The following is a 23,133-nucleotide window of genomic DNA, read 5'->3' on the forward strand; positions in this document are numbered from 1 at the left end:
AGGTTTGTGATACTGTAATATGATTTGCCATATTCATATACTAGAAGTGCATGATGCAATTAATGCAATTCTGACATTTATATCTCTACTTGTCTTCATTGATACCAATTTTTATCTAGTAAGATCAACCATTAGTGGCTGACCCATAGCATGGAATCAATTAAATGTAACAATTAAATTCCAGGAGATATTGCAGCCACTTTCAGTTTTGTATGTACACCATCCCCAGACCTGTACATGATGTATACTGGAGTACTTGGAGAATATTTTTACTTATTCCCATCCAACTTGATACATGGTAATTTAGCAGAAAATAGATCATGATTTGAAAATTGTCTCATTGTCTGCTATGTGTGGATGTTATGGTAGCTACAAAAAACCATGTAAGTGGGTTTGTGCATTGGGGGCTGCTCTATCATGCAAGGCATTCCCATTATGCATTGCAGCCTAATTGCTATGCATGTTACAGGGTACATGTATGTAATTGGTACTTGTAAACTTTCAAGTAGACAACCAAAACAAAAATTTGTGAAGGTGGCATTTTGACATGATTATGATATTGCGGTGAGATTGTCTCAAAGAAAAAAATATAATGATGAAAGACAAGAAGGCAGATGACCAGTAACTCCAAGGCCCTGTTTTATCAAAAGATAAATTGATTTTAAGTTTCCTTAACACACAGTCTGCCATAGACTTATATCATAGAAATCAACTTTATAATCAATTTTAACTCTTCATAAAACAGGGCCCAGGTGTCAAAAGGGCTTACTGGCCTTTGGCCTGATGTCCTGTTGAAATTTGAATGATTTCATAATGTATAGTGGTATACTGAAAAAGAAAAAGAAAAATTGTGTTGTATACTTGTACAATGTACAAGTGTATAGGTCAGGTTAACCCATCCCCGTCACCTCCCACAAAAAACGTGGTTTTTATTATTTATGACCAAAAGAGGGCGTCCTAAGACCTCAGGCTTGGCCAGGAGCTGTAGAATAATTTTAGCCAATCACAGAGATCCTTACTGGGACTCAGAAAAATAATTTATGCAAAGAAACCTATTTTAGAATGTCTCTTATTGGCCAAAACACGTGCCAGGGGTTCGAGCCTGCTGAGAAACTAATCAATATTCATGTTTACAGCGCGCATGTATCTTTGTTGCCCCAGCAACTGCAGTGATTTCTTACGCGCGGTATAGTGATTTGTACATCATGGCAGGGAGGACTACACATTGTGGTGCATTGTAGGAAAGCCAAATTCATTATTCATCTGTTGGACTGAGATGATGAAAAGTTCGTCATCATAATGCATTGTATGTTGTTGGGGTTCTTTTAAGAAAAGGGAAGAAAGATATTTATTTTGCAGATGAACATCACATGTAAAAACAATTAAAGCCACAGCAGATGGTTCAGTCCCCTTCTCACAAGTCCATGTCTCTTGAAAAAACAAAAAACAAAAACAAAAACAAAGCATGGCTGTACAGTGCATGTAGATGCAAAGCCCAGACTGTTTGATAGGTAGGGTACCATGGTATAGAGTAACATGATGTGAAAAGTGTGAGGCCAAAAAGGAGTCACAGTGATCTCGTAATACAGCATGAAGATGAGATTGCCATTTACTCGTCTCAGCTGACATGTCTGACCAGACTCTTAAACCAACCCACCGAGCCCACTAGGAAGGTGATTTTGCAGGGTATTTCTGCATTATCAGACGCAAGGTTTCACATGTTGAGGGATTGAGTATTTTGTATGATAGTGCTTGTCAAATCAGGATTATAATCATTTGCATATATGTGTTGTAGCAAACTGCGATGTGAATATTGTAGAAAAGATGACAAAGTGATTACATTAAATGTAATCACTTTCATAGAATTACATTGTACTTTCTTTTGACAAATTTATGACACAAACCTAGTAGTGGTTTAAACTTTTTCTTTGTAATCTGTATATTAATGACATTTAGATGTTAAAATTTATGGTTTGAACCTTATCATTGCAAACTACTGGTCAAGAAAAATCAACTTACTGTATGGAGTGTCAGTAGAAGGCGAAAAAAAAAAATGAGTACCGTATTTGATGTAGAAATTTGTACTCAGTCACTTTTAAGTGTGGGCATTGCTGCAATGAAAATGCCTTCACTGCAGGTACATACATGTATATGAACATGTACAGTAGTTGGGAGGGAAGTATAGATACCGGTACTCATATTATATGTTCCAAATGTTGGACTCATTCATAGCCAACTTGTTACACCGTGGATACTGTAAAACATTATATTTTCGCGGCACGAAATTTTCGCGAATTGGAGCCGACGGCCTTTTTCGTGGCAAGAAATTTTCGCGAATTGCCTCTTGCGTTCTATGCATATAGTGTAGATAAGAAATTTCGCGAATCTTGGCGCTCGCGAAATTCGCGAAATTAAAATGCATTCGAACATTTCTCGTTTTACAGTACCCTCAGTGGATACCCTCACAGGATCCTTCATACTATTACAGTGTACAAATACAATGTGCACTGTACAATGTACATCATTTGTAGATATCAAATGTAATGAAAACTTGAGATCTAAGCATATTACATTGTACACTACATTTTACAACTGTACAATTTGTACATGTGTATGCAACTCATTGTGGAAAACTGGTAGACCTACAATGTACAGTACTGTATCTCGTAACTGTGACATTAACTTGGCAAAGAACCCACAGGGTCATTTGCTCTCATGAAAAGAGACTTTCTTTATTGGCAAGAGCATTGAATGTGATCGCCAAGCATGGTGGTATGAATCTTGAATAGATCATAACAAAACAGGGTGCCATATGGAGTGGTGATTTCTTCTAACAGCAGGGGACATAATAAATTAAAATTGATTTGTTCTGAAGTAAAGCTTCTTGTTCTGATTACAACAAGTGTACATGTAGTCACTATCACATACAGTTGTATCTCTGTGAATCCAATAGGCTTTGCCAGAAATACTGCAATCATTAATGATGCATGAGATGTATGATATTAGCAAAGAACACTTGGAACATGATAAAGTTATCAATTACATTGTACAATACATGTACACTGTACACTGTAGTTCATTAATGTACATGTACACTATGATGAAAGTAATCAAATGATTTCAGTAAGAAACAGAGGCAATTTTGTTGTCCTAGTCCTAGCTTGTCCTTCAAAATATGTGGAATGTATGTAGAAACAGAATGATGTACAGATCTGTGCACTAAAATAAGATGTTACATGATGATGTCACAAACCCTGGATGTGACAGTAATATCAATACATACTTGACGCGCATACATTCAATTTGTACAGTATACATTGTACTTGTACAGTACATGTGTATAGATGTACAAAAATATGACTGTCAATTTTCCGACAACACCAAAGCATTGGCCCAAATTCACGAAGGTGGTACAATTGAAAGTGACACCATGCTGTAAACCATGGACAATTTGTATGGTATGTTACAATTAAACCATGGTTTCAATTATACCGCCTTTGTGATTTCGGGCCAATGAGTTTCACTTGAAGGAAATTTCAGGGTTGAAATATGTTGGTATAATTCTGATAAATGGCAGAAGGTAAAGATGGTTGTTTCTATTGTAGGCAGCTTGGAGAATTATCCAGACAACTTGTCTGGGATGATTCTGGCTACAGGTATTCTGCACGAGAATATCACACTGATAGAATTTAGTTGCCATGCACAGTATTGTATAAGCTGTTACACTGTAGTTTTGTGTTCTGTAGATATGTTGTTTTTGCCATTTGACACTGAGGCTGTCATAAATGCATGTCAGTTCAAGATATTTTCATGTGATGTTAAATCCACAGTCCATCAGTGACTCGCAAAATTCATGATTCCAAATTTAACCCTTGTGAAAATAACCGCTTATAAGGGTATCTTTGTCAAAATGCAATGCAAGCTGGTCACCCTTGATACTCCCACAAGGTGACATTCAGATTTGTGGTAATAAAATGCCCAGGGGAAAAAGTAAAATGACAAGAACAGAAAATATGAAATGACAAACAAATTTCACATCAATGTATCTATGTGTAAAGTGTGAAATTTTCATGAAAAAAACAAACCATGCATCTTATTGTGAATCCCTTTGATATTTGTTTTCAACTTCTTTTCCTGTTTGTTTGTTTTTTTCCGTAGGACCCACTACATTCCCATTGACACATGTCATATGTTGAATGCCGTACGTTTTTATTACTTTGAGCTTGATGGTGTATCAGAGTAGGCAGGTGCAAAAATATGCCATGTCTTGGAAGATATGTGCATATTACAGTTTAAAGTGATTTTCATTAGCAATGTCATAATGACTTTGTGTATGTCCACATCCTGTCCTGCAGATCGAGAATGTGCGTCTGCGAGATCGCTTTAATGCTCGCAAACCAGCTGTAGGCACGCTCTACCTAACAGCCACCCACCTGATCTTTGTGGATCCTGCGGGCAAAAAGGAGACATGGGTATGTCTACTTTGTCAAACCTGATCTTTAACCTGTCTATGCTGTAGACAAGAGAGGGGTGAAACTACATGTAGTAACAGCATTGTTCAAGAAGGACAGGGGGGAAAAAAAGGCAGTCAAAGCAAAATATGTATCGTGCTGCTTGCATTGCAATTCATAGACTTTATAGAGTCCACAGAAGAAACTCAACATTCACCTTGCAGGCTTTCATATTAATCTGTGCATGGTGCACCTGTCTCTTTAACCTGTTGAGGACAGACTGATTTTGCTACAACACATATTCCCATAGACACCTGCCCGAGTATACTCGGGACTCGTCCTCAGTGGGTTAATACACATCTCTCCCACAAGTGCTTGTAGTTAATGTGGAATTTGTTTTGATTATTCTACATGTACATTCGCTTATTAATCACTGGGGTGCAAAGAAATAACCAAATCTTAGACAAAATTTGGGGAAATTCAAAATATCAGAGCTAAATTTACATCATGTAACTTGCATCAATTGATACAGTGTATTGTTATGTGTACATTTCTAAAATAGGAATACAAGTGTATCATTTGGTACTGTACACTATACATGTACATTGAACAGGTTATTTGCATGAATTAATCCAGATCTAGATCAATAATCAAAGCTTCAGATTAAGGTATGAAGATCACTGATCAAGCCATTTAAAATTTTCTATGATTTTGATAACAAACTCCATCATAAATGGGTTTTTCATTGATTTGCTTACATGAGTCAGTACAAGGTACATGTATCTCACGTTTGACGTATCTTTGAAAAATTTTGCAGCAATTCTAATGTAAGAGTCACTTGACAGCTTTCCAAATGGTTTACAAGAACAAATATCTTTGTCTGTTATGGCTCAATTAAAAACCTGCTCCAACTTGATAGCCTTTGTAAAAGTTTCAGTTTTGATAGATCCTCTCTCTCTCTCTCTGTGATCCCCTTGTTCAGATTTTGCACATGCACATTGCGTCGGTGGAGAAACTTCCCCTGACGACAGGAGGGGCTCCCATACAGATCCGCTGCAAGACATTCCAAGCTGCAACCTTTGTGATTCCACGTGAAAAAGATTGCCAGGAGCTGTACAAGTCACTGCAAAAGCTTTCAAATCCAGGTATAATCTCTCCAAAGGCAGTGGTGTTGGACACATTCATATACAGTAGACAGCGTAGTGAGATAATGTCATAATGAGATAATAACCTCACAACATCTTCATTAGTTTTGATGTTGTACATCTTGGATCATGACAAATAACCCGTTTCTGTCAATGGGTTGGCAATTCTGCAAAGTAAATGCTGTCTCCCTCTAGAAAAGTCATCTACAATAGCTGTTGAATCAGGGCAACTCTAGGAAAAAGAGAGGGAAGGATACTGTTTTTCTTGAATTTTGTACAAATTGGAAAATGTGGTTGGAATTGGTGTATAAGTCTTTTGAAGATCTGAGAGGCAGTGTGACATCATTGTCTTGTCTAATTTGCATATTTTCATTATGTTCTAATCTTGGTTACTTTTGCATTATGCCATCTGAGTCAACATGAAGTAAAGGCTCTTTTTGAATCCGTACAATGCTCATGGGGAAAAAAAAAAGCTATCTCAAAATGTGGGTCATTGAATAGTGTCACTGCATTTGTGTTGGTCATATCCATTTCAAGTAGTCATGCTAACTGCCAGAATTGTGTGAAAACCATGATATTTTCTTTATGGCACAGTGGGACAGTCTAAATTTCCCTGAAAATCTCTCACTGCGGCTTCCAACGCTGGGCTGATGTGGTCAATTTAGTCAAATCCCTGTCTTTATTTAGACAGATTCCCCCCACCCCCTCCACCCAATCTTCCTTGCTAGGGGATTTGACAGCTTTGGCCTTTCTGTTACAGCTGAGCTGGAGGACCTGTATGCATTTCACTACAAGTCTGCCACTGTAGTTCCCACCATGATGACGGGCTGGGACCAGTTTGATCTGCAAGCTGAGTATGCACGGATGGGTATCCCCAATGAGGAGTGGTGCAGCACGACAATCAACAAAAATTACGAGGTATGACTCTAATTGTCATTATCAATCTTTATATGAAACTTAAGTGTTGTAATACGAGCAAGGCTATGTATCTCTCCCTCTCTTAAGAGCTAGTTTTGAAACTTGGAAAGAACAATGATTATGCTGTGATGACAGGCTAGGGTTGATACCTTTATAGCCAATGTTCAATTGTTTTAAAGTAGTCAGTCATACTAATTGCTGTAAATTCATCTCCTTTTCGTAAAATCCTCATCCACATAATGGGATTGGAGGCACTGTGTTTTCAGGTTGTCCATCCATCCATCCATCCATCCGTTCATCCATCCATTTGTTTGTCTGTCTAGCTGTCTGTCTGTCAGTCCGTCACACGTATCCTATACTATAATACTCGAAGTTGTTGTTGTTGTCGCGGCCTTATGTATTTCCTGTTTTAATTCGGCGTTGCTGGTTTGTCTATCTCCTCCCGAGCCGTCGGCTCCGGGCAGCTGCGACCGGTGCCGTCGGCCGCAGGAGAGTATCCTACATCGAATGGCGCGGGTTTCGTCCCCTCTCCGCCTCCGTGTCGACGTCGAGGACGAAAAAGAAAAATTAATTAGCAACATGCATAATGCATTTTTGTGCGTGACGAAAGAGCCGAGCGTTTCAATATTCACGGAACCTGCGCTGGCCTCCTGCTTTCTCGATCTTCCATCTTTTAGCTTGCAGAGACACTGGGGGATACTAAAGATGATGGTGCAGCGAAATCTCTGACATCTTCCGGCGGACGCGCACGCACACACACAATGTACCTCGCAGAACTCTACACACTCTACACTGTGTGTATAGTTCTGTGATGTACCTTTGCCTCCGCCTGTTACGTGTACTGAATGTATTGACGATGGTTACACGAATCTGTGTGTGCGTGATATGGACTACAAGGGCATTTACGTACAGTTCGCCATTATTGGCGTCCCCAAAGGAAAACAACGAACGTTGTTATATAATTGTATTTTGCACAACTGCAGAATACTATATGCAGCTCAGGTACGTCATTTAGTTTGCTCGCCGTTTGCTCGCCGTTTGCTCTCAAGTCCGATGTCATTATTTGTACACAGACTGTTTAGGACGCGGCTAAATATATTTGCCGATCGTACCCTTCCATATCAGATTACACGCGCAGCTGTGTCCATTCGTTTACTGCAGAGCTGCTGTAATCATACATATTCATAAGATGAGCGGACGTAGAGGAAAATCTCGCTTTGCCGACCGCCTATTTTTAAAATATATTGCAAGTGGAAATAGAATGTGTGGTTCTATGGTCTATCAAACCAAGTTTTGGTGACAGAAAAAAGAGGGAGCAAATGAAGACGAATGCAGTGATGTATATATTCTTCTTTCTTCCATAACATGGGAAAAATATTAAAGAAAAAAAATACGAGGTCGTGAGACCCTACTCCTACGGGTGCCTATTAAACCTGATGACTATGATCTCCCCCTCCCCAAATAATAACAATGATAATAATAATAATAATAATAATAATAATAATAATAATAATAATAACAATAATAATAATAATAACAATAAGGATAATAATAATAATAATTAACTATAATAGGAGCAATAATTGTAGGCCTAATATTAATTATGATAATGTACAGTCTGAAGCAGATGTAATATTATATATCAAGCCAAGTTTTGGTGATTAAAAACAAAAAGGAGGGAGCAAAATTATGAAGACGAAAATATCTTATTTTTCTCTCATAACGTGGGGAAAAGAAACATGAAAAAAAAAAAAACCGAGGCCTTGAAACCAGCCATGGATTCCCGCGGGTGCCCGCGTGGATGCAAGAGCAGGGGGTAATCAAAGTCATAGCGTTAATATCTTCCCGTTTTGACGGGAACAACCTGTGGGCAGAACTTTCGGGGAATCTCATTTGCGTTTTTGGTAATTTTTCCCTGAATGTTTTTGTTTTTTGACCTGCGGAGGTGGAAATGTGTGTGTGCGTGAGGGGGGGGGGGGGGGGGGAGGGGTGAGGGGCAACAAGACAACTGTTGGACTTCAACGGGTGCAAATAACCCCTCGAAACTGAGTTCTATAATAAAAGCAAGTAGTGGCGGGAATGATCCCTACCAATGGACCGGATCGCCGGGCATATACTACAAAAATGTATTATAAAATTTCTGGGAAGGGTGGTCATTTAGAAGACAGCACAATTAACGAAAGAATGAGAAGACTTTTCTTTTTATTTCTTCAATAAAAATGTGCAAAATCATATTATGAGAAAAAAAAATAAAACCCCTCAGACCCGTGGATTTCCACGGGTGCTGCTAGTAGAAGAATAATGTGATACGGCGGAGGCATTCCAGTCGCCATCGTACCGACATTTCTAGTTTTTTGTTGTTTTTGTTGAGTGGTAAAACTGAATACAATTTCAAAACATTGTTGTGAAATTCTATAATAACTTCCATGCAAACCGCGGTCGGAAAATAAATGTGAAGCCTGAATAACATGTTAGTAATGCTTCTGATCAGAAGAAAAACACTCTGTATGCAAGTCTTTTACATCTTGTAATATGCTGAATGAATGATATTGCAGTTGTTGCATTTTGGGTGTTATGCCATTTGCTGATGTTATCTTGTTATTCTTTAATTGTTTGTTTGTCTGTTTTTTTAGTGATTGCTGGTAGACATTTTTTTTCCAGGTTGAAAAAGGCAAGTATACTGCTTATCGAGTAATGATGCTCAACAAAGGTGAGGAATAGAGCAAGTACTTCTGTTGTAAAGTCTACCAGCTGAAATGTATGCAGAGATATTGTATCTATAGTGAAACATCTGCTCCACAAATTATCTCTCCATCAGATCTGTGATACGTATCCAAAGACGGTGTATGTTCCAACATTTGTCAGTACACCAGTCCTGGTGGGCAGTGCAAGGTTCAGAAGTAGAGGTCGGTTACCAGTCTTGTCCTATCTCCATCAAGAAAACAAGGTTAGTGTGTGCTTGTATATCATTTGCTTTTAATTAGTTGTGATGAACAATTGATATTTAAAGTGTGATTGTGTTATATGTAATCAATTCATGATTGCTTGGATAATCATGCTTTGAAAAGTGGCTTATGATCATGACGATGACGATGACGACGATGGCTTATGACGATGATGATGATGATAATAATAATAATAATAATAATGATAATGATAATAATGATAATAATAATAATAATAATAATAATAATAATAATAATAATAATAATAATGATAATGATAATAATAGTAATGAACAGAGATGATAATGATGATATCATTGTTTTGATTACTATCGTTATCATCATCATCACCACTCCTGCCGTATATCACAGCATTGTCATCAAGAGTATTGTTATGATGACTAATATTTCAAAGTTCTACCTTCAACAAATTCTATTTCTTTGTAGGCTGCTATGTGTCGATGTAGTCAGCCCCTGGCAGGGTTTAGTGCTCGCTGTGTGGAAGATGAGGAGATGCTACAAGCCATCCTCAAGACAAACCCAAAGTCAGATGTCATGTACATTGTAGATACAAGGCCAAAGGTGAGTTTTTCAATACTAGTAGTAATAAGAACTTCCAAGAAATGTGACAAAAGGTATGATTTTTCTCAGCAATGTCTGAGAGCAAATGCAAGGTGGAGTTCTGTTGTGTTTGTGGCTCTGAGTGGTGGTTTTGCAGTTGTAGGACTCATATATTTTGAGGGTTTACCGAGAGCTTCATGGTGCCATGTGTGGGTATGTGGAGCTGAGAAAATTGCAGACCTGTATAGGTTCAGATGCACCTCAATGAATGGACTGAAATGGAGAGGTCTAGTAATGTCAAATTTGCCTACACCAGTTTACTGTCAATGAATTCAGTTCACGAAAAATAATTGCTGATGCTACATCTCACAAACACAGGGTCATTGTCGAGTAAGAACATTGATACTGAGTGCCTTAGACAACCTTACATGTATTATGTAGCCCCTCCCCCCCCCCCATTTATTGATATCAGTTTGTCTGAAAGTTTTTCAAAGAAATTGAAATGTGACTGTTCCAAGAATAAATGGCCAGAAAATTCCTATCGCTGCAAAGAACTGACAAGGAGTTAAAGAGTTGAAATATATGCATCGAATTTACATGATAAAGTTCTGTACATTTATTTGTCATACATATGGTACCATTTACTGTTTTGTACGTGGTAAAAAAAAATACACTATTTTATGTCTTGTACATGAAGAAACTTGAATCATGTGAGCATTTTATGGACCTAATTTCAGATATCATACTGTAGTGCTGTCATTTTTAATAGCATAAACATGTTTACACAATTTTTACTTGACTTGCAATGTCATTTTATGTAATTGCCTGTTAGTCACTCAGAGAAGGTATATAAGTGGTTATAGAAGTCAAAGCAAAACCAGACCTGTGCCAACCCCCCCCCCCCTTTCAGACCTTCAGAGTTCTTGTTTCACAGTGCCATATATTTGTTCACGTAAGTCATGTTTCCCTGTAGGACATGCAAAACATTTTTTTTTTTTGTGGGGGGGGGGGGGGGGGGGGGTTGTGCATTAATGGTTGCCTATCGAAACAAATTATGACCATGCATAATACAGTGATTAGGTGTGTAGAGCATTGTTTCGCGATACTACACGGTCATATGACCTTTTTCTGTGTGAATGCCCTTGTTCTGAAACTTTTCCCTGTCATATATTGTGTGGCTATTGTAGATGCAATGGACCAAATTTATGAAGGTGGTTTAACTTAGACTGTGATCTGAAATTAAGCATGAAAAAGCATAATTATCTTTGACATGCACATATCAATGTGCATTTGTTACTGGATGTCTGTTGGCATACGCAATCTGTCAATCGTATTTACACAGAAGAAATTTGCTTAGACCATGGTTTAGATTTAAACCACCTTTGTAATGTGTTTGAAGGCACCTCATGTCTCCTGAGTGTGCAAAATGATCAACATTCTTTGAGTCTATTTTTTGTTTTTTCTCATCACACAGATCAATGCAATGGTCAATAAAGCTTCTGGGAAGGGGTATGAGAGTACAGATGTCTATACGAACATCAAGTTCAAATTTCTCGGCATCGAGAATATACACGTCATGCGGAGTAGTCTGCAGAAGCTAATTGAAGGTGAGACAGCGAAGGAAAAGATTCAGATTCTACCTCTTGTAGAATTGTTGAGTATCATAATAGGCAGGGCTCAACACTAACGGTGGCCCGGGGCCACTAAAAATGCACGTCGGGCCACCAAAATTTCAGAAATGAAGAATTTGGTGACCTGATCGGGCCACCAAAAAAGGTCGGATCTTTGCCTTTGGGCCACCAAAAATAAAAGTTAGTGTGGAGCCCTGTAATAGGTGATCTGCTAATTTTTGGCTCACTTTGTCAACTTTATCATTTGTGGATCTCACAGCAAGAGAAGAATGACAAGGAAGGGGAGAAGGAGGAGGAGGTGGAGAAGGAGAAGAAGAGCGAGGGGGATACACCCTTATGCACATGACCTTCATATCAGATCATGCAACCACATGTGAAACATGCTTAGTGCACACAGTGATATATTTCACTCCTTTCTCAAAGGTCAGATAATTATGTCAATAATGGCATGAAACTTTGTGAAAGTTGCAAGAAAACAGCGACAATATGCTGCACTAATATGAAGACCTCCAACTTGTCTCTTTTACTTAGTGAAAATGAGTTCTTCCTTTAACTTGATTTTTTAGTTCAGCTTGCAGTTCCCAAAGTGGCAGTGAGTCCTTTGCATTAAATTTACAACAGACCTTGTGAGATGGAAAGACAATTGGCAGAGAGATGCCTTGGTTTGTACAGTGTTGCAAAACTTAATCTCCTGTGTACTGGAGACTGTCTTGGATAATGGATAAACGTACCGTGGATATAAGCGAGAGTAGACAGTTATGTTTCTCAAGTGTTGTTCAATTTATAACTTTGCCCAGACTTGCACATGTCACAAACGTAATAACTTATGCAGTGGTAATAGGAGGGCCCTTAAAGATGACTTTGCTATTAATTCCTGACAGTGTGTGAACTGAAGAATCCATCAATGGACGCTTTCTTGAGTGGTCTGGAGTCCAGCTGTTGGTTGAAGCACATCAAAGCCATCCTAGACACATCACATTTTATTGCAAAGGTAGTGAATTCATTTCAATTGATTAGTGAAAGAGGATTTTGAACCAGTATTTGTTGTCAATATTTATGAAGATTGTTTGTACAGTAGTATTTGGTCGATCACTTCCTCTTTTTTTTTTTTTTTTTTTTTTTTTTGAGGGGGAATGTTTGTTAAACTTTGAATAAAAGCAATGACATGAAAATGCAAAGCTTGCTTTTTGTTTGTTTGTTTGTTTTTAGATTGTGTATTCAATAAGATATATGGCATTCAATAGGTCAATAAATTTAGATATTTATATACATGTATCATATTATTCAAAAATAAAAAATTAGAATGCGCCATGTGCATGAGATTTTATGGTTCTGTAAAATCAGAAACATTTTGTGGCATGCAACTTTCGAGAATGGAAGACAATGGCTTTTTTCGTGGCATGTACCTTTTGCAAATTGCCACTGGCGTACAATGCATTGTGTAGACAAACACTATCCTGTACATTTTACTTTTGCGAATCTTGGCTCTTTGCAAAATTTGTGAAAGTTTCATGCGTGTGAAAACTTGTGGTTTTACAGTATATGATCTACTTGCCCCCACAGGCAATAGGAGAAGAGGGGCTGTCAGTGTTGGTGCATTGTTCAGATGGCTGGGACAGGACGGCTCAGACATGTTCCTTGGCAAGCATCATTCTGGACCCCTACTACAGGACCATACAGGGTTTTCAGGTATGCCACACTTGCATTATTTGTAATAAGCTACACTTGAAGTGACTTCCAATCCCAAGGCGTGCTTACTACAAACATGCATTAGTGAGATCTTATTTAGACTTGTAGTAGAGATTACCTGTAACATGTTGAATTTGTTGATACGATAAGAAACCCTGATCAATTATCTTTACAATGACACCTCGCTTGTTATAATTTGGTGTTTATGAATGTGTAAAACAGCTGAGTTTGGGGACAGATCAAAAGTGAAAAGTTGCAACAATTTTTCTATTGATAATGTACTCTTCCAATGATAAAAAGCTACTTGAATATTATTAAAGCAATGCTGAAATATGGGCACTTTCAAAAACTCCCATTTCTAAAGCATTAGATGATTATTTGGCCAACCTTTATCATAAATTTTAATCTGCAGATACTACTGCAGATGTTAATTCATGGATGAAGTGTGGAATGCAATGATAATTGCGCAATGCAAACAGAGAGTGAAAGAATAGTCCTTGGTCAGTGTTCAAGAACAGTTTACTAAAATATAACTGCAGGGCCATCTAATGATGGCAGATGTTGTTATTACATGAGAAGTGGAGACATCCCACGGGACTGCATGCAGCAGAAAAATTGTCTAGTTTTTCTTATGGCTGTTGGATAGTCTTCTTTCGCATAGGCTGTGCAGTCTTGTTCGTTGTATAGTTTATGATTCATTTGTCCTAGAGACAATGCCATAATTACGATCAGTCCCATACTATACCTGTGAAAATTACTTCTTGTTCAACCTAATGGGTTTCAGTATATGGTATCCTGTTCCTTCTTCTTATGACCTATCTATTTCCCAGAGTCCCAATTGAAACTCTGAAGTCAGTCATTCATGGCAAACAAATGACTACTACGTCTTCTTCATATACACAGTGTTCAACATCTCCATGCATGAATACATGATTCACATGATTTTGAGTAGAAACTTCCTTTAGGACCCATTAAGTGGTGGTCTCAAAACCTCAAGTAATGTCTAATATATGTTTAATTTATGTAGTATGTGCCATAACATAAGTCTCATGCAATATTGCAGATCATACTAACCTTTGAAGAAACAAAGCATTAAAGAGTTCACCCTTTGTAATGCAGTGGTTGATGAATTGTTTGAAGTTATTGAATGAAGCATGAGTGACATGCTGCTAGCACAAGAGGTATAATTTCAGGAATCTTTGAATCAAGTTGTTTCTGTTCGAAGGCCATTTTTTTTTTTGAAAGCCATCCCTCTTAAACCTCAAATTTTGCCTGCAATTTATGCGATCACGTCAAAGAAAGTTTAAGCATTATGTAACAGATGCCTTTCAAATTGTTTATTTCGGTGAATTTTTGGGGTTGATTTTTTTTTTCTATATTATGGATGACCCTAATGTTGTTATGTTTTGTAGGATAAATTGCCATAAATGTGTCCTTGTCTTCGGAAATACCAGAACATATGCTTATGTATTGTATGGGTCACGTACTTACCTCTTGCAAAGTGGAAAAAAACATAATCACACTACCATTCTGTACTGTTTTCCCATGGGCAGGCACTCAGTTGGGATATTCTCTGAAGTGAGAAAATAATTTGGTGTAAACAAATAATAACAAATTACATACCAATTGATGTCACAATGACATTTTTTTTTTCAGTTGAAACAATGAATTGTTGTTTTGTATTCAATGCCTAAATCTGGGTGTCCAATAAGTTATGATATGGTAATTTATGATTTAGGGAAGCAGTGCGTAGTAAACCTAGAGTATGAACATTTTGGTATGCATTGTTTGTGTTAGGGTCTAGATCGCTAGAACAGTGCCATGCATAGCTTCTTGAAGGCTTGCTGGCGATGCTGTTACTTTCAAAGTGTTTTGATGTACCCACATTATGTAACCACTGATGTTTCTGTTGTAGGGGAATGCACAGATTGATCTAACCTTAGGGTTTGAAATGTTATTTCTGGGAGATTTTAAGATTTTAAAAAGCATTGCACATTTTGGAAGTATCATTCTGTGTGCTTCCTTCCACACCACTCATCATCTGTGATATGTCTCATTTCCAAACTCGACCTATTCTTGAGTTTCATGTTCTTGAGTTTTCAAGTGTCATGCAAATTGAATAACAAGGTTTGCTGTGCTTGGGTAATGAGGATGAAGTATGTATCTGCTCTGAAACTATAAGCTGTGCATGCACTACGCACAATAAATCAGTTTCAGGAACTATCGCATCACAAGTATAATGTATGTGCTTCAGTCTCTCACTTGTCCTTATACATGGAGATGTATCCAGGGATGCCAGTTTTCAGGCAAAAACCTGAATCCAGCCCCTGGCAGCTTCAAAATTCAGGCTTGTTCATGTACAAAGAGGCTTCATGTAGATGTATTTCAGGACCTCACTTTCAGTCTAACTGGCATCCCTGTATATCAAATGACCACATTCATACTTAGGTTTGTGTTGTCTCGTTTGAATCTAAAGGTGCTGATTGAAAAAGAGTGGCTCGCATTCGGCCACAAATTCCTCCACCGGTGCGGGCTCCTGGCGTACGACCCGCGGGAGGTGTCGCCCGTCTTCACCCAGTTTGTGGATGCAGCCTGGCAGCTGTGCAGTCAGTTTCCGTGTGCATTCCAGTTCAACGAGAGGTTCTTGCTGGAGCTGCACGACCATGTCTTCTCCAGCCAGTTTGGCAACTTCCTTGGCAACTGTGAGAAGGAACGACTCGGCAAGAGGTGAGCCCAGTCACATCAAAGTGCAAATTCAGTTCAGGAAATGAGATCTGTGCCAAGGTTTTTTTTTTCTTTTTTTCCACCATATGTAGCAATTAAAGTTTTAGTTTACTGGCAGCTCAGTAGATTTGATGTAGTACTGTATACGCCATATATTTGGCGAGTGTAATTCTTTGCGAATTGGGAATTCGAAGCAATTTTGCACAGTGGTTAAATTTGTGAGTAATGTATGCCTGCACATCACATTCATTTCGGGATCAGAGTAAAACATTTTGAGTGTTGTTAAATTTGCAATAGCACCTGACTACCAAAATTTGCAAAAGTAAAAACCTTGTGAAATGTATGCCTTATGCATTAATTAATTTGTGTTTGTTGACCAGTTCAAAGATCTTCAACAATTTTACAGTATGATATGAGGCAATCAACGGCATAATTGATTCTTGTTCCAAATGGTTGAATGGTTGTTCAGGCATTTTAAATTTTTGTTTCAAACTTAGTCCATCTCCAAATCACGTTGGACAAAAATTTGTTTGTTTATTTGTTTGTTTACATTTTCAATGTGACCTTGTCCGAGGATTGGTATGCCTTGTTTCTGATTTGTCTGTGTTTGAAGAAGGCAGAAATTTTCATTGTTAATTGTATGTTGTCATGATATGACAATTTGTTTGTTGTCATTGTTGTGTGTACCAATTGTGGAAGGCATTCTCATTAGACTTTTGTGTGGTTTTTTTTTTCTGGGACAGTACTTTGTCCATTTTTGTCAGGTAAATACTTTTGTTTGCTCTCATATTTGTGTACCATGAACGAAAGGCTGTCTCAGAAGACGTTCTCACTGTGGCAGTACATGCAGGCTCGCATGTCGGACTACATCAACCCTCTCTACCAGCCCAATCTCCCCACCTGCAGGGGAATGCTGAAGCCAGACTTTAGTCCACAAATGCTGAAGTAAGAACAAAAACTCTCTGACCATATCATCCGATCGAAACTGGCGGCAAAATTCCACCATTACTGTGGTGTCCCATAGGCGCACAAAGAAATGCGTGCGCACTTGAGACACTGCAGTAATGGCACATTTTATGCCAGGTGGAATTTTTCTCTATCCTTCAATTCCCTGTCACTGTACTTGTATTTTGCTGCAAGTTTTTCTCTGCACAAATATTTTCATGATGGCATGGTCAACAAATTTAGGTTTCTATTGCAGATCCTAAGAATTTCCTTGAAATTTTATTGTGCTTAATATTCAGTGTTTGAATGTCGGAAAGTGTTATTTGAGAAAGCGGTCAAGGTATTTTTCTCACAACTGTAAAGCACACTGTCTCCTTGTTCTGCAATAAAGAATAAAGATGATATTTGAAAATCAGTGTATACTGCTGTACCTCCCAATGACTGTAGTTGTAAGTTTCCCATTTTATGATTCGAATAGGGAGATTTAACATTGCATGGCCATACAGGACATGCAGAGAAGATGGTGTATTATCAAGAATACTATTATTATTATCAACTTTTATTTGCATACCTGCCAAAAACATACCAGACAATTATATCATGATTGTCACGCCCAACATTAGTAAGAATGTACCTAACACTTTGAATAATGTTTCTGTGAACAGGTTTTGGCGCGGCATGTACAATCGCTATGAGAATGGGGTCCACCTGTCCTTACAGTGCAGTACACTGAGAAAGTCAAGTATTTTCTGTTTTTAGCACTAACAATTTTTAAGTGGGTAATTGACAGTGGGTTACAATGCATGGTGTATTTATGTGTTTGTGTGTGTGTGTTTGTATGTATGTATGTGTGTATTTATGTATGTATGTATGTACAGTATGTATTTATGTATGTATGAATGTATGTATGTATGTATATACAGTGTATGTGTGCATGTACATTTTGATATGTGTGCATGTATGTATGTCCATTGAATGTGTTTGTAAGATGACAATTATGTTTCTGTCGTATTCATTTTCTTTAAAAAAATTGAATGTTCATACACTGATATGTTGTTGTTCTTAGGCAGGGGCTGTACATTATGTTTGTGTTTTATTTTTGATTTTAATACAGTTTGATAACTATTCTTGCAATAATTCCAAACTCATAATTAGTATGATAGTCTTAGACACAACATAAGATATCAATCAGAAGCTGCCTACTGCATATTTTCTTTGTTGTTGTGACACTGAGGAAATCATGAACATTCATAGACAAATGGAGAGGCAGAATTGAAGGGGTTTGTCAATTTTAAGCGGGGATAACTTTGCCTGAAGCTAATGTTGTATAACAGGGCATACATTTTGCACAATTACTGGAGGATTAGTAGTATCATAGATGTGATATATTTTGTAATGTGACATTTGTTGCAGATTTTGTGCTCACTGAGTAAAAATGATGATGTAATATAATTTCTTTTATGGCAATATTAAAAATACGTACAGATGCAATGTTGTCTGATATTATAAAGAAGGGAAGTTCACTGACATTGGCTCGTGAAGAATTTACTGTGCTAAAGTATGCAGTATGCCTCAGTATGCATCATGGTTCTTCCTCAGTGAACCTGTAAAAATAGTACAGTGTTCATTGTGTAAAAAATGGTGACACTTTTTATGTCCATAGACTATATTTCTTTTTCACATTGTCAAGTTGACTCTTCTACTGTATGCTGGATATAAAACTATCGTGTAATCAACAGTAGAATGAAGATATTAGGCCTGTTTCTCTGAAAAAGGAGTGTTATTATTGAAAGTCGCAATTCTGCAGTTACAATGAGAACCACTTAGCAACAAGCAATGAGTTATGAGCCCTTATATTGTTGTCATGGGCCCATAGTTTTGTAACTTAAAGGTTATGTTTGCCTTTGGGAACAGCGATTTAAAAAATGTTCAAGATATCACATTTGATGCATATGTGTAGGTCAGTTGTATCACAAAACATCCTACCATATGGAATTTTTGCAATAAAGCCAAAAATATAAGGAGATATCATTATTTTTCTCAATAAACCGTAATTGTAGACGGTTTAGTCTGAAAACATTTTTATTATAATTATTGTTCACATTTTGTGTATTTAACAATACTTAACATCGATTTTACAGCTTCAAATTTTTACATTGGTTGTATCTATTTCCAGTTTCTATCACATTTTAGAACTATTTTGAAGCACTAATGCTGGGTTTTTGTTTCATGTGCAAATGGTTAATTATGCCTTTAACTATTTGTGCGCCACATAATTCTTACACCGCAACACATGATTGCTATCAGAAAATGTTCTGTTTTTCAAAGCAGTGTAGCTTTTTATAGATTACTGAAGTATTTTAGTTAGAATTGCAGTACAGCAAAATTGTAAAGAGAATTGCAAGCTTTGCTGTGATAATAAGTTTTAAATGACCAGTATACAAAATAAAAACACCAAATAGACTTCAGAATTGTATTCTTGATTATAATAGAGGAATGACATTTTGAACACACAACTTTGATAGACAATCAGAATTTACTTGAAAAAATCCCTGTGAAACACTGCTATTCACTCACCAAGCACTGCAAGCTGTATGTGTGAGAAATGGAAGAGTATGTGATGCAACTATGGCATATTGTGACTTATTGATCGGTTTGTGCACGGTTAAAAATTTGTGAAGTTGGCAAGCCTTAGACTGAGTCAGGCTTGTGAATGAGTTTAAATTGACTGCCCACCCCTCTATGAAGTGATGCTTAGAGGTCACTAGCTTGATGGAGTTTCTCTTTTTTATGGTGTCAACAGCAACTCGCAGCCCTGAAGAAGCTCTTGGTCAGTGAGAGTGGGAACCAGGAGGAGAAACCGGACAGGCCCCACATCATGGAGAATGGTGGCACAGAGAGTCCACTATCGCTGGACAAAGACAGCACAATAACTCCCAAAGATGACCTCTCCAACGAGGTCAGTCCTACTTAAAACATTCAGTTGAATATAAGCTGTGTACTCATCATTATTATTTGCTTTTAATGTGGTCAGTTGACTGGATTGGGCTTCCCATGCATTTGGAGTTGTGCCATCAAAGTTTCAAACACGCCATTTCACATTGTCAAGATGCAATATGGAGCTTTCGGGAGAATAATGCAATGTGGTGGAGGCGTTCCAGTTGCCATAGCGACATTTCTAATTTTTCAAAAACCTTGTTTAATTTCAGAAACATAATTACATTTCATTGTTCAAATGTTTATTGTTACAATGATATATCATTCAAACTGTTGCAGAGTACCTATAGATTTGTTTTTTTTTTTAATGTGCAAAATAAAATATAATTACTTAAGCATAAACTTAAGTGAAGACTAGATGATTATCAACTCAAGTAACTCTAACATAGCACAATGGATCTGAAATGTCACCCAAATTACAGTGACATGGAGAGTTTACAGCAACTGCGTGCTGCCATCTACTCCAGTGACTAAAAAGTATCCAGGCAAGACAAGCACCCATGACAGCAATGGCCGCTTCCTTGCACGGCCACCTCCATTTCAGACTGCACACTCTTGTACTTGTTAACCTCAGTGGGCATATTCCATGTCCAGAGACCGTACCTGCTTGTGTCACAGTATACAAATGATGCACAGGACAGAGTGGATCGGTGAGAATTGGATGCGCGAGTCTAACTGTGGAACTGTTTAAACCCACGAGCATAGCGAGGGGGTTTTAGAGTGTTCCAAAGTTAAACGAGAGCATCCAATTCTCACTGATCCACGAAATAGGCCTGTCCATCATTTGTGTTATAAAATGGGCCCGTAAATTCATGAAATACAACCATTTTCCCCATCATGCGTCTGGTACACTTACAACACTGTATACAGGACTTGAGCCATGCATTCGGATTTTACCGGTTGCATGGCCATGCATTTGGATTTTACCGGATGCATGGCTCAGTGTGGATCAGTAAAAATCAATGCATGACAATTGACCAATCAGATTGCAGAGATTCTAAAGCCCATTTTTGTAACACCTATTAAAACCATAGATACACAAAAGCACACACACACATGCAGACACACATAGGAAATGCCACACTACAGTACTTGGTTGTGTTTTTGCTCATGCTGACATTTCCTTGCCCTCCACAAAGGATTGACATCATGGCCCTGTGGTATTGTACAAAATTGCGATGGCCTACCATCAAAACTCTAAACAAACTGAGAGCCATTTGTAATTATGTCTTTATTGCTAGCATAAGAGATGACTCCAAGGGGGAAATATCATCAAGTGCTCAGCGATATTCTGTGAAAATTTTGCTCTCAGCCATTCAGATGCAAGGATTTCAGTAGCTTAAAACATCTGTCAGTGACTGACAAGTTTTATGAAATGGTGCCTTGATCTGTCTTACCATTCATTTTTTATCCATGACATTCATGATGATTTACTAGCCTTCAAGACATTGTACTGAGGTATTGTATATAGAAAAAAGGGTAATTTGGGAAGGCAATGCATGGACTATTCAAAAGGAAGAAAAATGATGCAAGGCTGAAAAGTGTCTCAACTTTGCATTTAATTTGTCTCAGGATTAGAGCAGTGACCAGCAAGATCATAAATCCCAGACTACCCCTCATCAAACAAACATCCTCATAAAACAAGAATAATAGATTGAGAAGATCAAGAAAAAAAAATAGAGTCAGACAGCACATTGTTAGTATACTTCCTTGTCTTTTATTGTTCATCATCATGTCAAGTTAATTCTTGTGATACAGGACATAAAGTCACAAACCTCCCTCTTATTAGAGGGAAAGTGGATTAGTACCGGTAATATGTATCTGAATATATGGTCCAAGGAGCCCTGCTCGCTCATGCACTATCCTTGCCACTGTCCTTACTCAGAAGCATGATTCCAATGCGGTCAATGGCGGTCATCCGAACAATGACATGGCGCCACCGCTGAAGACCAGTCCCTCGCTGAAGAGGGAGGACAGTAATGAAGTCCTCTCGGCTTCCCTCATGAACAACGCCGTAGACAGTGTCGCCACGGAATGGCAGAGCTTCAGAAACATCCGGCAGTGCTCCTGTTCTTCTCCGTTTGATCACTTCAGCATGAAGGTGAGCGATGTGGCAGAAAGTCGTACCAATTATTAAATCGGTCGTTACCATTGGCAGCCTAATTTTGTATATAGCAAATATAATTTAGCAAGATTTATCAAAATTTGGCTATGGGATAAAGACATCTAGAGGACTGTGTGAAATGAGACCCATACTTTCAAGTATAAAGATATTGTTATATGTTACATGAGTGAAAGAAGGGAAATGGCAAGATTTGCAGATGAACACTCATGTGTTAGCATATTTGTAGACTTTGTAGTGTTGAAGTAAATAAAAATCATATATTTTTTTTTAATACCATTTTGCTTCACTTCCCTGTTCAATTAAATTAGTTAATGTCATATGTTCCTGCTGTTGCCCTTGTTTTTACACATTATCTGTTCCTCTTTACATTCTCTGTCTGTCTTTTTCTCTCTGCCTCTCTCTCACACACACTCTATGATTGCAGTATCACTGTTGGAAGTGTGGAGACGTATTCTGCATACGCTGCATTGACAAGCAGACCCAGCTCCCAGGCCACGAATCCCAGCGGCCCGTACCAGTCTGCAGGCCGTGCTACAAGGAGTTGAAGGCTGGGTGCTCCGAGCCCAGCACGCCGTCCCGGTCACCTTCCGTTGGGCTGTCCCCCACCCACATGGTCCCGGGAAGCTTGCCAATGCCAACGTCTGCCCTGGCCAACTCTCTATCTGCCATCCATATACCAGAATGAACAAGTCTGGTGGTGACCAGTGGATAGATGCACAACTCATTACAGTCTACAGTAAATGATATTATAAGAAGACTTATTGTGGACTGGTGTTTTTTTTTAATGTAAACTAACCAAGACGGACAGTTATTTATGTCAGAAACAGTTGGGCATAAGCAGAAAAAAGAAAGAAAGATAGTGTTACACCTCCACAATGTATCATGTTAGGAATCACACGGTAGCCACTCTTTTTTTTTTTTCCTTCTTGAGGTACACATTTATTGCTAAAAGAGTATCATAAACTTGTACTTTGTGACCATTTCCCCCAGAGTCAAAATGCA

General features: G+C 38.1%; 1 protein-coding gene across 1 annotated transcript in view; it reads left to right on the forward strand.

The window, feature by feature from the left end:
• The window catches only part of LOC139712548 (phosphatidylinositol-3,5-bisphosphate 3-phosphatase MTMR8-like), a 28,682-nt gene extending 5,866 nt beyond the window's left edge, over window positions 1-22,816 (forward strand). Inside the window, 15 exon segments of the mRNA XM_071624362.1 lie at window positions 4,356-4,472; window positions 5,434-5,596; window positions 6,357-6,514; window positions 9,333-9,461; window positions 9,907-10,041; window positions 11,495-11,627; window positions 12,533-12,642; window positions 13,215-13,340; window positions 15,817-16,067; window positions 16,875-17,009; window positions 17,675-17,784; window positions 19,317-19,321; window positions 19,813-19,968; window positions 21,892-22,107; window positions 22,556-22,816. Coding sequence (XP_071480463.1) covers window positions 4,356-4,472; window positions 5,434-5,596; window positions 6,357-6,514; window positions 9,333-9,461; window positions 9,907-10,041; window positions 11,495-11,627; window positions 12,533-12,642; window positions 13,215-13,340; window positions 15,817-16,067; window positions 16,875-17,009; window positions 17,675-17,784; window positions 19,317-19,321; window positions 19,813-19,968; window positions 21,892-22,107; window positions 22,556-22,816 — 2,205 coding nt within the window.
• The last annotated feature ends 317 nt before the right edge of the window (window positions 22,817-23,133 follow it).

The sequence above is a fragment of the Diadema antillarum genome, unplaced genomic scaffold (genome assembly GCF_040938485.1).
Source record: "Diadema antillarum isolate AM-2024a unplaced genomic scaffold, OU_Dant_1.0 seq00001817_RagTag, whole genome shotgun sequence".
NCBI lineage: Eukaryota > Metazoa > Echinodermata > Echinoidea > Diadematoida > Diadematidae > Diadema > Diadema antillarum.